General features: G+C 32.8%; 1 protein-coding gene across 3 annotated transcripts; it reads left to right on the forward strand.

Moving 5' to 3' along the window:
* Positions 1 to 10,913: 10,913 nt before the first annotated feature.
* Positions 10,914 to 12,486, forward strand: LOC18043082 (cytokinin riboside 5'-monophosphate phosphoribohydrolase LOG5). Of its 3 annotated transcripts, XM_006435257.2 has the most exons (7): positions 10,914 to 11,096; positions 11,198 to 11,295; positions 11,399 to 11,429; positions 11,580 to 11,679; positions 11,816 to 11,886; positions 11,974 to 12,117; positions 12,239 to 12,486. In XM_006435257.2, exons 1-7 carry the CDS (start codon positions 10,971 to 10,973, stop codon positions 12,335 to 12,337), a joined length of 669 nt encoding a protein of 222 aa, XP_006435320.1. In that variant the 5' UTR covers positions 10,914 to 10,970; the 3' UTR covers positions 12,338 to 12,486. The 3 variants fall into 3 exon arrangements, with proteins under 3 accessions (XP_006435320.1, XP_024040176.1, XP_024040177.1); XM_024184408.1 differs by lacking the exon at positions 11,399 to 11,429 and having other exon boundaries at positions 11,546 to 11,679; XM_024184409.1 differs by lacking the exon at positions 11,399 to 11,429 and having other exon boundaries at positions 10,914 to 11,018; positions 11,546 to 11,679.
* The last annotated feature ends 284 nt before the right edge of the window (positions 12,487 to 12,770 follow it).

The raw sequence follows: 12,770 nt of genomic DNA on the forward strand, positions 1-12,770 counted from the left end.
TTAAATTTTTATTTTTATATTTCTGTTTTCATAATGAGTTTGCGCACGTGTGAGATTTGCTGTCTTAAAATCTACTTTACATGTGTACCGTGCAATACATGATGTTGTCATTCTTACTTCGTGCCACTTTCTCGAAGCCACTTATAAAGGCACCTGCACTTTTTTTAATCATAATCCTTTTTATTTAGACTAATTAATCATAACATATTTGCATCCAATCATAATATCTAATTGCCAACGATCCCCATAATTTTTGTTTAATAATTATAATTTTTTTCCATCAATTATATTTTAAAAGTTACAGCATCTTATAAAAATAGAATAATAATTTTTATCAAAATTATTAAAAATATAATGATTTTTTTATCATAAAAATAAAAAATTATATCAACATAATTTTTAAATTATAACAATTAGTGTTTATCAAATACCTTATTTTAGGACGGTGTTTTGACAAACGAAGATTATCTGACAATCACTTTTTAAATAATCTACTGTGGATGTTTGGTAAGTGAAAATCAGAAGTGTAATGTTCAATGTGCAATGACAAAAATGGGTTTGTTGACTTATTTATAATTTATTTAGAGTATTTTTATTTAAATCATTTTTTATTTACTGCTTATTTTTTATAGCATATTTATTTTCTTTATTATTTATTTAAATAATTTTTTCATTAACTATTTCATTTTGCAATTGATTCAACTTATAAATATTTTTCACTAAAAAATTTATTATGTATAGTACATAATGTACACAAAAATTTAATATATTATTATTAAATTAATTGATAAAATTTTTATATTAAAAAATTAAATAAATTAAATGCAAAAAAATATAAATAACTGAGTAAGTAAATTCATGGAAAAATATTTAGATGACAAAAAACCTTTACATAAATTTAGATGACAAAATTTTTTTATATAAACCCTTATGTACTTATAATCATAATCAAAATAATTCATAAAAATGTAACACTGTAGATACGTATGTGTACAACAAAAATATGTTTGATGACGCTTCTGAGTGCAATCACAAGGTAGAAACATGGTTTTTTTTTTTACAGAAAAAGCTTCATTTATTTCACAGTAATCAATCCACCCAAGACCAAGATGAATATAAGAAATAATTTTTGGGGTCGAGCAGTTGTAAACCATTCTAAAGCCTGCCATTAAAAAATTGTTTCAGCACTAAGTACATAAATCCACCCAAGACAAATACAATGGACTATGGAAATTAAAATTTAAAGAATGAAATGTGTGTAAATCATTTGGTATGAAATTTTTTTATTTTAATTAAAATCTTCGGTTGGAATCTTAAGAATACAATTGCGTTAAATATTAATTTTATTAAATTAATCGATATACAACGTGGTCTTCGAATAATAAAATTTATTTAACTGTAAATTATATTAAATATAACTTAAAAAATTTAAAATAATATAATCTTGGGTGATTTTTTTTTTTTTTTTGTCAGGTATGAATTTCAGAATCATCTTAAAATAATTGACATGCATGGCATGGGAAAAATGACTTTGTTATCGATGTAAGTAGTGTGGCGAGTCAATGTGCACCACATAAATTAAGTGTTCTAAATTATTATTGGAAAGAAAAGGAGAGCGTGCAAGCGAGCGACACTTATTGGTAATATGATTACGTGAATGCCCTTGTTTTCATAGATACTTTTTTTTTTTCTTTCTTTTTCTAGGTATACCAAAAAGAGAGAAAAAAATGTTTATATATCTACTTTTAAATACATTGGGAGATGAGATATGTGGGTCTCATAAAAAAATCACGTGACTATTTTTTTTTTTTATAAGATAAGAACTCTGTCTATTCTATTTTTTAAAGTGAAGAGTGTTTATTATCTTTTTCGTATTTATTGTTTAAAAACAGGCAAAGGAAGATTGTTCCGAAAATAGCCGGGACGTCCTACCCAGAACGGGATTAAGTTCTTTTTGTAATTTTTAAAATTTTCAATTTAAATTTAAATTTTTAATAAACAATTAAATTTTAATTTGAGTTATTTCGATTAGGAGAAACTTGTGTGGAACAGACACGTCATTTCACAATATTGAGAGTGTATCCAGCTTTGTTACAGAGCAAAAGGATGGTAGTAAATAAGAAGAAATCGATTTCTAAGACTCTCTTTAACAAGAGTCTTACCGGGTAATTTTCGGTTTCCTCCCCTGAGGTTTAAGGTCCTTCGACTTTGATAGATTGTATGAGTGTATCTCTACTTTATATCCCTGCCGTTAGTATAAAGTTTAGTATATGTTTAGTATGTGAGGTCAAATACGTAATTGCGTGTTAAATTAATTAAATATTAAAATGAGTTTGAATTTTCGCACCTTGAAAACTGGAATGTCTTGAAACACTCTAATGCACACTCGGTAATAACAAAAGCATGCTAATTAATATACATTTTTTTTTCACCAAAACCTAAACAATGCTTGTCATTTCTTTTTTGCACAGAAACCAAAACAGTGCTCTTATCTTCCATCTCTGCAAATCAAACCCTCAAGCCCCATGGGATTCGTCAGTCTTCACCGAAATTGACCAATTCAGCCTCCACCGTCTCCTAATCTTCCTCGGCAGACCGCTTCTCCCTTCAATCTACGACGATTAGGAGCAGCCCCTCATCCACGAGCCGAAACGCCGTGTTTTGCACTTCAAGTACGACTTCTCCTCTCTCTACGACTGGACCAAGGTCATTTTTAGCGTCGTCGTCGCTTCGCCTGTCGACGTTGGGTGCAGTTTGCTTACTGCCGTTTACCATGTATTTGGTGTGGAGCCTCTTTGCTAATCGTCATGATTCTCGCAATTCCCATGAGGAATTCAGTGATGTTGACGATCATGGTGATGATCTGAGCCCTAAGAATATGAGATACAAGAAGACTGCAGATAAGGAAGCTGTGTGATGTGGTATATCTAAATAATTAATTAAGATTAATATTTGTGTAATTATGTATTGTGTTCTTATTTTCATTTGATGATTTCACTGCATCTGTAATCTGGATTATGATCATTATCATTCGAACAAACTTTTACTTTGTGGTATGTACTTACAAGCTGTTATATCTCTGAATCTCTCTATATTTTCAGTTTAGTTAATAAGTTTGAGATTTAAAAAAAAAAAAAGAAATTCGGCTCCAGTTGGTTATTAAAATAGTTTTATTGATGCAAGGGTGTTTTAGTCATTTAGTCAGTCAATTAACAGTCAAATAAACGTTATACTAACGGTAGGGGTGTAAAGTGGAGATACACTCGTACAATCTATCAAAGTGGAAGGACCCCAAAACTCAGGGAAGAAAACCGAAAATTATCCGAGTCTTACCATTTAGCCAGTTCAATGGATTCCATCAGAGGACCACAAATTAAATAATTAAAATTATATATAAAAAAAATATTAGGACCTTACCGTGAGACCCACTGGACCTGCTGGCAAGTCCTTTATGGCGGGTGGATCACCTCTTCCCAAGCTGATATGAGCAGCTAAAATTTCGTTAACCACATTATGAAGTATTATCGAAAGAATCAACTTATAGTTTCCACAGTCATTTTTTTCTAAGAGATGAATGCAGCCCTAAATTTGTAATAGCGAGTCGCTTATTGAGTAAAAATAATGTTTGGTTAAAAAAATTTTAATTCAATTTAGGGGCTTCATTCTTGTAACTGTTTGCGAGCAATATTTTTTCCTTTATTTCTCTTAGAAGAGGCTTGGCCGATATAATTAAAGGGAAAATTAACAGTTGGATCCGCCCGTCTACAGGTAAAAACTTTGTACAGTGAATAATTATAAAATAAAGTAAATTTCTAACATTGAAAAAAGTTTCTCACAAGAGAACTTGATGGCAGCTGCAGTTATGTCTCTTTTTCCTTACGAAATAATGATTGTCAATTGAGAACACAATGGCGGAAAACGAACAAGAAATTTCGAATTAGAAAATATGGATAATACAGAGTTTTCCTATGCTACTTACCATGTAGCTAGAACGAATACAGCCAAGGGAGATAATCTGGGGTACTAAAGATTTTCAGCAACAAAATTGGGAAGAAGGCAACCATGCTTTAAGGGACCAGGTTTGGATTGAGTAAACATTGCCATTCAGCAATCGATGTATGATTTCACATTTCCATGTGAAAGATGGTATAATTCAAAGTCAGAAAATGACCAGGGCAAACAACACCGGTCAGGCAACAATCAGAGAACAATTGCCTGCATTTTAGCAACTTTATACCGGTCAGCAACATAATCATATGACCTAATCCTCTAGTTTGAATATTGCCATAGAAATGAGAGTTGAGTGTCAAGAGTTCCCCAGTTTGGGTCTATTTCACAAACAACAGATACTTAACAAATTTGTTGAACCAATGAATTTACTGTACTTCAAAAAAGACATTTTTGGAGAGAATAATAAAAGTATTAAGATTGTAAAAAAAAATTAAGAGTGAGAAAATTTCTGCAAATTAAAAGATTTATGAATGAAAAGAGCTTATATTTACAAAAATAGATATTTTTGACAATAATTAGAAAACAAATTTTAAGAAGATTTTGGAGGGATGTCAATAGTCTTACTCAAATAGGAATTGTTTGTATGGGTTGTTAAGTAAATAAAAGCACCAGGTCAGTCATGCTACTATTTCCACCTCGGCATGAATCACCTCAGCCAAATGGTACGAGCAGAGCAGGGGCAACATGAGCCGAGCCGAGACGAATACGGACCAGAGGTATATACCGAGCCGGTACCCGTACCCCAAAAAGCGGAAGCACGATCTCACAGAATCGCGGCAGTTGCGCTTTCCCAGAACCGTTGCGGGAGATGCGAGATCCCACGTTTGCCCATGATGCAACAGTTAGAGTCCCATGAGGGGCTGCCACTGCCCAAAAAAGGTGAGATGAAGGGCAAACGGGAACGTGGGGACAGCGGCTATAAAAGAAGAAGAAATTGACGAAGAAGGGGACAGAAAAACTGAAAAGGGGGAAAACGCTGCCAAATTGCAACCACGCCATTTCCTTACAAATTTCTAACAAACACCTTAAATCCAAATTACACTGTTTTCCCGTAAACACCTTGTGCTAACTTAGGCATCAGAGGGTTTACGCCGGCAAAACCACCGGCGTCTCTGATCCGTTTTCAGTGAACGCAGGTCTAGTGAGAGAAAGGAGGGTGATTCCAGCCTTAGCGGTTCGTGCAGCAGTTGATAACTTAAACGTTGATGAAAGAATCTGGTCGGTTTAAGGACGAGCAGATTTCGGCATCAACATGGGTAACAAGGAAATTATGTGACATGCAGATCTTTTGTGCGCCACTTGGTTTCTTTCCAATTTAATTTCAGCATATTTTCATAAATCGTTCATTACTTGAGTATGACCTCAAAAATAAATTTGGATATAAAAAAATTAAGTTTGATTTGATCTTAAATTTTGATAGAATACTAATGTCGTTGAAATCTATCTTCATGGAAGGATATTCTATATAGGTTTCTTTCAAACGTAGGTAATTATCTTAGAAAAAAAAATCAGTTAGTTCTCTTAATACTTAATCTAATTTCATTTAGTAATTAGTTTCTTAAAAATATAATACCCCGTTTATTCCCCAAAAAAAATACATTTTGGTAAAAAATAAATAATAATAAATGCGGCATATTTGTAATTTTAACTTACAAAATATATTTATTTTATAATTTAGTCCCTGTAAGTTTAACAATTGATATCTTACCCCAGATATACAATTTTTTTACTTTGACCCCTTGAAATTTGCGCGTATGACTTTTGGCCCCTTAGAATAATAGAACACGATTTGGGTATGCTTTCGTGCATAAAATTAATTATGGGAAAATCAAAAGAGTAAATATATTTCATTCTTATTCTATAACTGATTTTTGATCTTACTTTTAGTAGTAGTTGAGACAAAACGGTTGAAGCAACTGGGAGACAGCTATGTTATCCCCGGGTTAACACGTAGCCGGTTTTTTGTGTAACGTCCGTTAGATACAAAGGAATGTAATCCACGGCTCTAGTTGGAAAAACGGATGGTGCAATGATTGTTTCAGATAGGATTATACGAGAGCTTTACCAATTTTGAGAATTGAGAAATCTTTTCGGCTGGGCGGGGGCTGGACGTGTATGAGGAGAGTTTGAGGGGATCGCGTGGAGCGCAAACTGCTGGCCGTGAGGATGATTAGCTTTTGCTGATGGGAAGATTAGGGCTGTGGTTTCTGACGACTGCAAGTGATTTTATGTTGAGAGTTTGTGAACTCAAACTGCATAATTTTCTCATGCAGTTACATGATTAAGTTGCAGTTTTGTGTTGTTTAGAGAAGAATGTTTTGTTTCTGTCTGACTATTAACGAAGGACAAAAGTAATCTCAAGCTCTTAACCTGGTGAGTTTTAATAGGGACTAGGAACCGAGATTTTGAAACATGCTCTCCCACTTACCCTGAAGCAACCATTTTTGGAAGAGTTCCTATGAAACGTTATTAAATAAAATTTATTGAGGATAGGACCCTGGAAGAAATTTTCTGGATTGCTTTTCAAACAGTTAAGTTGCTCCTCCTGTAATCGATGTTGTTACAGCCATTAACTACTTTCTTGCTACATGTATAATCTCTTGTTTGTTTCCATAGTCTTCACCTATAATTTACAGGATTGATCGGTTGACAAAGGCTCACACGTGCCTGTTTTTCGGCCTTTGGATTATATAGCTATCAATCCAATGGATGCTTAGCTAAAACACAACCCTGGGTTTGTTACCCAGCCACGCGACTTAACATAACAAAATGATGATAAACCGATTACTATAAATTAGGCAATAATTGCGCCCTTTTCACATTTTTTCTACTCTTGAATTTTCTAAATCCCATGAAAGTGGGGAACTGAGTATCGATGTGATCGTGTGAATGTTTTAGCCTTTTTTTCCTTGAAAAGGGAATAGCAACTTCGGATATTGAAGTTGATATTATCTTGCGTGGCCCTTTTAAGAGTCTAATAGGTCCACTGCATTGGAGAAAATTTACTCTTTTGGATAAATATTATCGGCTCGCATATCACGCCAACCTTATGCCTAAAATAGTCAACTTCGTCTTACTTCATTCTCCATGTGCCTATGACATGTCACGTATGAACCATCGTTATATCAACCCAAAAAAAAAAAAAAGTCACTGGCTGTTCCTTTTCTCCAATAGGGAATAAACTAATGAAAGAAATGCGTGTTGGCTTGCGTTAAGGTTGAAATTATTATATTTCATTAGACAAGAAGACTACTACTATTAATTTGTATATGAAAATTAATGCAAGTAAACCTTATTTAACATGAATTACATAATTATAAACTGTTAGATACTAAAAACTTAGACCATTCATATTTGTTTTGCGGTCGGACGGTCTTTGAGACGCTTTTGAGACTGCTCAAACAAACAAATCTGCAAGAGAGAAAATAATGAGGAGTGCCGGCCGGAGTTGTTATGGATAAAAATTCTCCGATGAGTGAGTGAGAGATCGATAGCTTCAACAATAACAACTGTTAAAGTGAAAAGAAATATAGAGAATATGCTCTGGTTGTGTCTTTTCCAAAAATACCTCTTATCTTGTGGGCACATTAACAGTGGTCATTATGGAGTGAAAGTCATATTAAGATTGCATTGTCGTTGTGCCACGTTGTATTTGATTATGAGGACATGCTCTCCTCCCAAGTAATTGTCTAGTTGCTGTGCAACTCAGTGTTGGTTTAGTAGTCGAATGAGGTGGACTATGAATAGGAAGAAAGTGGGTTTAGAATCCCAAAAACCCATCAAAACTCTTACTATTATTGAGTCAGATCCTCGCTTCAACTTAATTTATCTAATCTTTTCTGTGTGTATAAATAATATTTATGTTATGCGATCAGTATTTTTTAAAAAATTAATAATTATATTTTGGTATTTATTCAGGTGAAAAAGTAGGCGAGAATTCTGATTCACTATTATTTGATTGTATAATTGGCAAATCAAATGGACTTAACAAAAGGTCGTTTTCTTCTCAAAAGTATTTTCACAGAAAAGTTGTGCACGTAAAAACCACTTCGAGGGAGTCTATTGCTAACAGGAATTATGGTGACTAGATGACCACGTGCGAAGACATTTTTCTTGCCATCAGTCAATAGAATAGCAACACTTCGACACCCTTGATTGATCAAAAAGAAAAATAAATAAATAAATGAGAGAAAGAATATGATCACAATTCACAGAGTTCAAGTCGCATCAGATATTGTACTTTTTGATCGTTTCTATTATTTTTTTTGACTGATATATTCAACTTAGGGTGGGTACAAACATGGAACATTCATCGAATATGTTAGTGGTTAAGGTGGAAAAATATAATCTTTTTATAACTGGCATTGAACTTGGAAAAGAATTGAAATGGGGTCCAAACGAAGTTGCCTACCTTTGAGTTCAAAACCGTTGGAAAGCATATATAAATTAAAAATTAAACTGTCATTATAAAGGTAGGTCATATAGTATATTTTAATTTTGTAATTTAAGACGGAAAAGTCTTCACATTTTTTTTTTAATTTCTTCAACTCACCATTAAAAAGAAAAGATTCTGAATGATAACTATTCTGCCTAATATTATTGAATTCCTCAAAACCCTATCCAGATAATACGGGAATTAAGTGTTACAGTCCTGATATAATAAGTCCCTTGTACTGTACGTCATGTATCAACCGCAAGGCATCACTTGCGGTTATGGTAAAGAAAAGATAATCCCATTATTATATGTTATTATGCTGCGGCACAAAAATAATTAATGGCCATTGAATCCACTCAACAAAAGCGTGTTAAAAACTTATTACAGTGCGGACCATATTAATAATTGTGTGCTTCATGACCTAGACTATATTTTGAGCAGAAAAAAACTTGAAAATGCTAATGAATAGATATGATGTTCAAATTTTAACTACATATTTTGAAGGGACTAGAATCTTCTTCTTCTTCTTCTTCCTTTTTTTTTTGCCTTGCCTTCATAATGTAATGATAAAAATTGGCTTGATTGTAAATATAATGAAAAAACGAAATACAGAACTTAAACTTAACCACTCATAAACAATCAGAGGCAAAGAGAACAAAAAAGACAAAGAGAGTGGATCCTTATCCATTTTGAAGGATGGCTTTATGTACGTGTTAGTGAATATTACTGGCAAAGTTTTAGTGCCCGCTAATTCTTTTAGACGTTAACAAGTGATAGAGCTTTGTAATAGAACCAGAACAGTTCCCCATTTCAAGTGTGAAAGCTGAAAGCCTGAAACTTTTAGTCTGCTTGTACTGTGTTTCCACTAGCAGCATGCGAATGGACTTCTATGATTGCATGTACATGTATACAAAAGCTATACAAATACACTTCCCCATTTCAAGTGTAATAGCTGAAACTCTTAGTCACGTTTATAACAGTGATTTCAAACTCTTTCTTGACATATGAATAGTGGTCGTTTTGAAAAATTTATAACTAATGATTATCAATGAAATTTGTTATGGAGTAAAAAGAATGGTCTAAAATAATTTGGGTGTATATAACTCATTGACCAGTATACTAATTGGGAAAAGAGGAAGGATGGATTTTTTTTTTTTTTTTTGAAGCCTCAGAGTAACGAGGGAAACTTTATTAATAAAAGAAAAAGAAAAGTACACCTAATTAGAGGAAGACATAACAACCCTTCTCCATATGGAGAAGGCTAAGCTACTGTTTAGTTTTTTTTTTAATCTCAAATCTAAATGAGTCTAAATTTTTTCCAAGTTTGAAATGAATTTGAATATGAACATTTAAATAATATGTTTGTTTTTCTTTTTTTTTATTAATACCTGAATATAAGCGGCATCTTATTTGTTTTTATAAATAAAAAATGTTAAACATAGTTATTTACCATTTATATCCTTATAAATCAAAACAAAAAAAGGATTAGATTTTTAATTTAAGAAATAAATATATTTTGTAGAGATATTTTTAAAACACAATATTTACTTCTGATTCAAACCTTTTTGTTTATTTAGATAAAAGTCACAAATGCTTACTTTTTCTATTCAAATGTAAATATTTAAAAATTAGGCTATATAAGTTACAAAAACAAACAAACAAATAATTTTTTTTAAAATTTAAAAATAATAAAATTTCAAACTTCAGACATTTAACAACAATCCCTAAGTGCAAGCTAATGAAGAACAAATTCAAAAACAACAGTTATGCATGCTTGCAAGATACAAGAAACTGAAAAGCTATGCAAACCTATAGTTAGGGAACCCATTAGCATATTTTGAATAAAGATTGAATAATGCTAATTTTTTTTATTTACAATATTGATTAATGTATAGTTCATAGATCCTGTATAGAAATTAAAAAAAAATTATCTAATATCAAGGATTGATTAAAAGTATTACACCAAAATATCAAATGACTAAAGAGACTATCTAAAAAATATAATCGATATATCTTCTTAGAATGATCGTCTAGGTCAAATATTATTTGGCGTCTACACAAGGGGGAAAAAAATAAAGTGATCCAAAATAATTTGACTTATATATTGTAGATAATTGATTCAAATTTTATTTACATGGGTATTAAGTTATTTACTATATAATATTTGCAAATAGTGCAGCGTGGAAATAAACTAGGGGATGTGATAACTGATGAATAATGACCAAGAGATTACACAAGCCAATACGGTAAGAAGTAGAAGAAGCTGTCGGTGAATTAATGTAAAGCAAAAAAAAAACTCCGGAGTTTTAAGTCTACGTGGGATAACAGGATTCCACGGATGCTCAAGATTATCATCGTTAGCATCTATTGGCCCATTGGATTGGGGTTTCAGTAGTCCTGCCCCTATATATAGTTTCATTGTATATTCCCTTTATGTAGTGGCTTCTCTTTTTTGAAACATCTTAAAACAAAAAAAAAAAGGACACAACAAAAAGTGCGGAAAAAAAGTGAGTGAGAGAAATCAATGGAGGAGAATAAAGCAGCAGCAAAGGCGATGTCTAGATTCAAAAGGGTATGTGTTTTTTGCGGGAGCAGTACTGGCAAGAGAAATTGTTATCGTGATGCTGCCCTTGACCTCGGCCAAGAACTGGTGTCGTTCAATTTTATTTTTTTCAGTCGTTAATTTTCCTTAATTGGTAGCTTGAACATGTACTCATCAAGCTTTAAGCCTCTTTTAATTTGTTTGTGAAGGTCTCTAAGAAATTGGATCTTGTTTACGGGGGAGGCAGTGTTGGCTTGATGGGTTTAGTTTCTCACGTTGTTCATCGTGGTGGTGGTCATGTTTTAGGGTACGTACGCTCTCAACTCTTCAAAATTTAATCACTCGTTCATTGTAGCTTCTACCCTTTTTGATAATACATAAAAATTTTGTCTAATATTTTTTTTACACAGAATCATCCCCAAAACTCTGATGAACAAAGAGGTATACAAAATAAATCACTCTCTCTAGCCCTCGAAATCGAATTACCGAAACGCGTCTTACAAATTTCTGATTGTAATAATATCAGTAGATTATGATACATATAATACTTCATATAGTAAGTGCTTTGCATTTGCAAATTGCACGTTGCAGATAACGGGAGAAACAGTTGGTGAAGTCAAACCAGTAGCCGACATGCATCAAAGGAAGGCCGAGATGGCCCGCAATTCTGACTGTTTTATTGCCTTACCAGGTCTCCAATTCTAAGATAACTACATATTTTGTGATAATTATTTATTTATTAATAATTTTGTAGGTTTTGTGTGGGTGTGGGAATGTGAGTGTTTTTTTCTTTTTTCTTTATTTTTAATAATATATTAATTAACCAGGTGGATATGGAACCCTTGAAGAATTACTTGAAGTCATCACATGGGCCCAGCTAGGAATCCACGACAAGCCTGTAAATCAGCTTCACGTCTAATTAATTAGCTACGTCAATCAAATTATAGAATTTTTTTTTTCAAAACAAGTTGTTGTTTTCAAACAGGTGGGTCTGATTAATGTGGATGGATACTACAACTCTCTTCTAAACTTCATCGACAAAGCCGTAGATGATGGCTTTATTTCTCCCTCGCAACGAAGCATACTTGTCTCTGCTCCAAATGCTAAAGAGCTTGTGCAAAAACTTGAAGTGGGTTTCCTTTTCGTTTCTCGAATTTGCTTCCGTTTTAAATATCTTTAAAAGTTATATTCATTACTCTTTTTAATTTGAAAATAAATTGTTTTCTTTTGACTCCTTTTTACCTTATCAGGAGTACGTGCCTTTGCACGATGGAGTTGTTGCTAAGGTTAAGTGGGAAGCTGAACAAGTGGAGCTCAATACTTCTTTGAAGACAGAGATAGCTCGTTAGCTTTAGAATTAGTCCTTTGTAATTAACTAATATTGTAATCTCTTGAAGGAATCTTAACTAGCGTCGTCTGTTTTTCTTTTTTCTTTTTTTCTTTTTTTTTATAATCTTTCGTAATTATGTAACTCTTTTTATTAACGTTTCGAATAAGATAATCATTGATGTCTATTTTTCTTTCTGATATCTTCAAACCGTAGGGGAAAAGACACGAATGAAAAAACAAAAGAGAGCAGCCTTTTATTCTCCCTCCCATGCTTGCTGCAGGCTGCAGCTTCTGCTCCTACTATACTGTGGCTCTCCCGCTAGTTTATGGCGACAACGCAACATGAGCTATTGCTTGGTACATATTTTAGTCAAAACTTGCTTGCTTCTGTAGCCATTCAAAAGCGTTGGGCCCATTAAAACTTTGCTTGATCCTTATGAATGGGAACTGAAT

This window comes from Citrus clementina, unplaced genomic scaffold (genome assembly GCF_000493195.1).
Source record: "Citrus clementina cultivar Clemenules unplaced genomic scaffold, Citrus_clementina_v1.0 scaffold_5, whole genome shotgun sequence".
NCBI classification, from domain to species: Eukaryota; Viridiplantae; Streptophyta; class Magnoliopsida; order Sapindales; family Rutaceae; genus Citrus; species Citrus x clementina.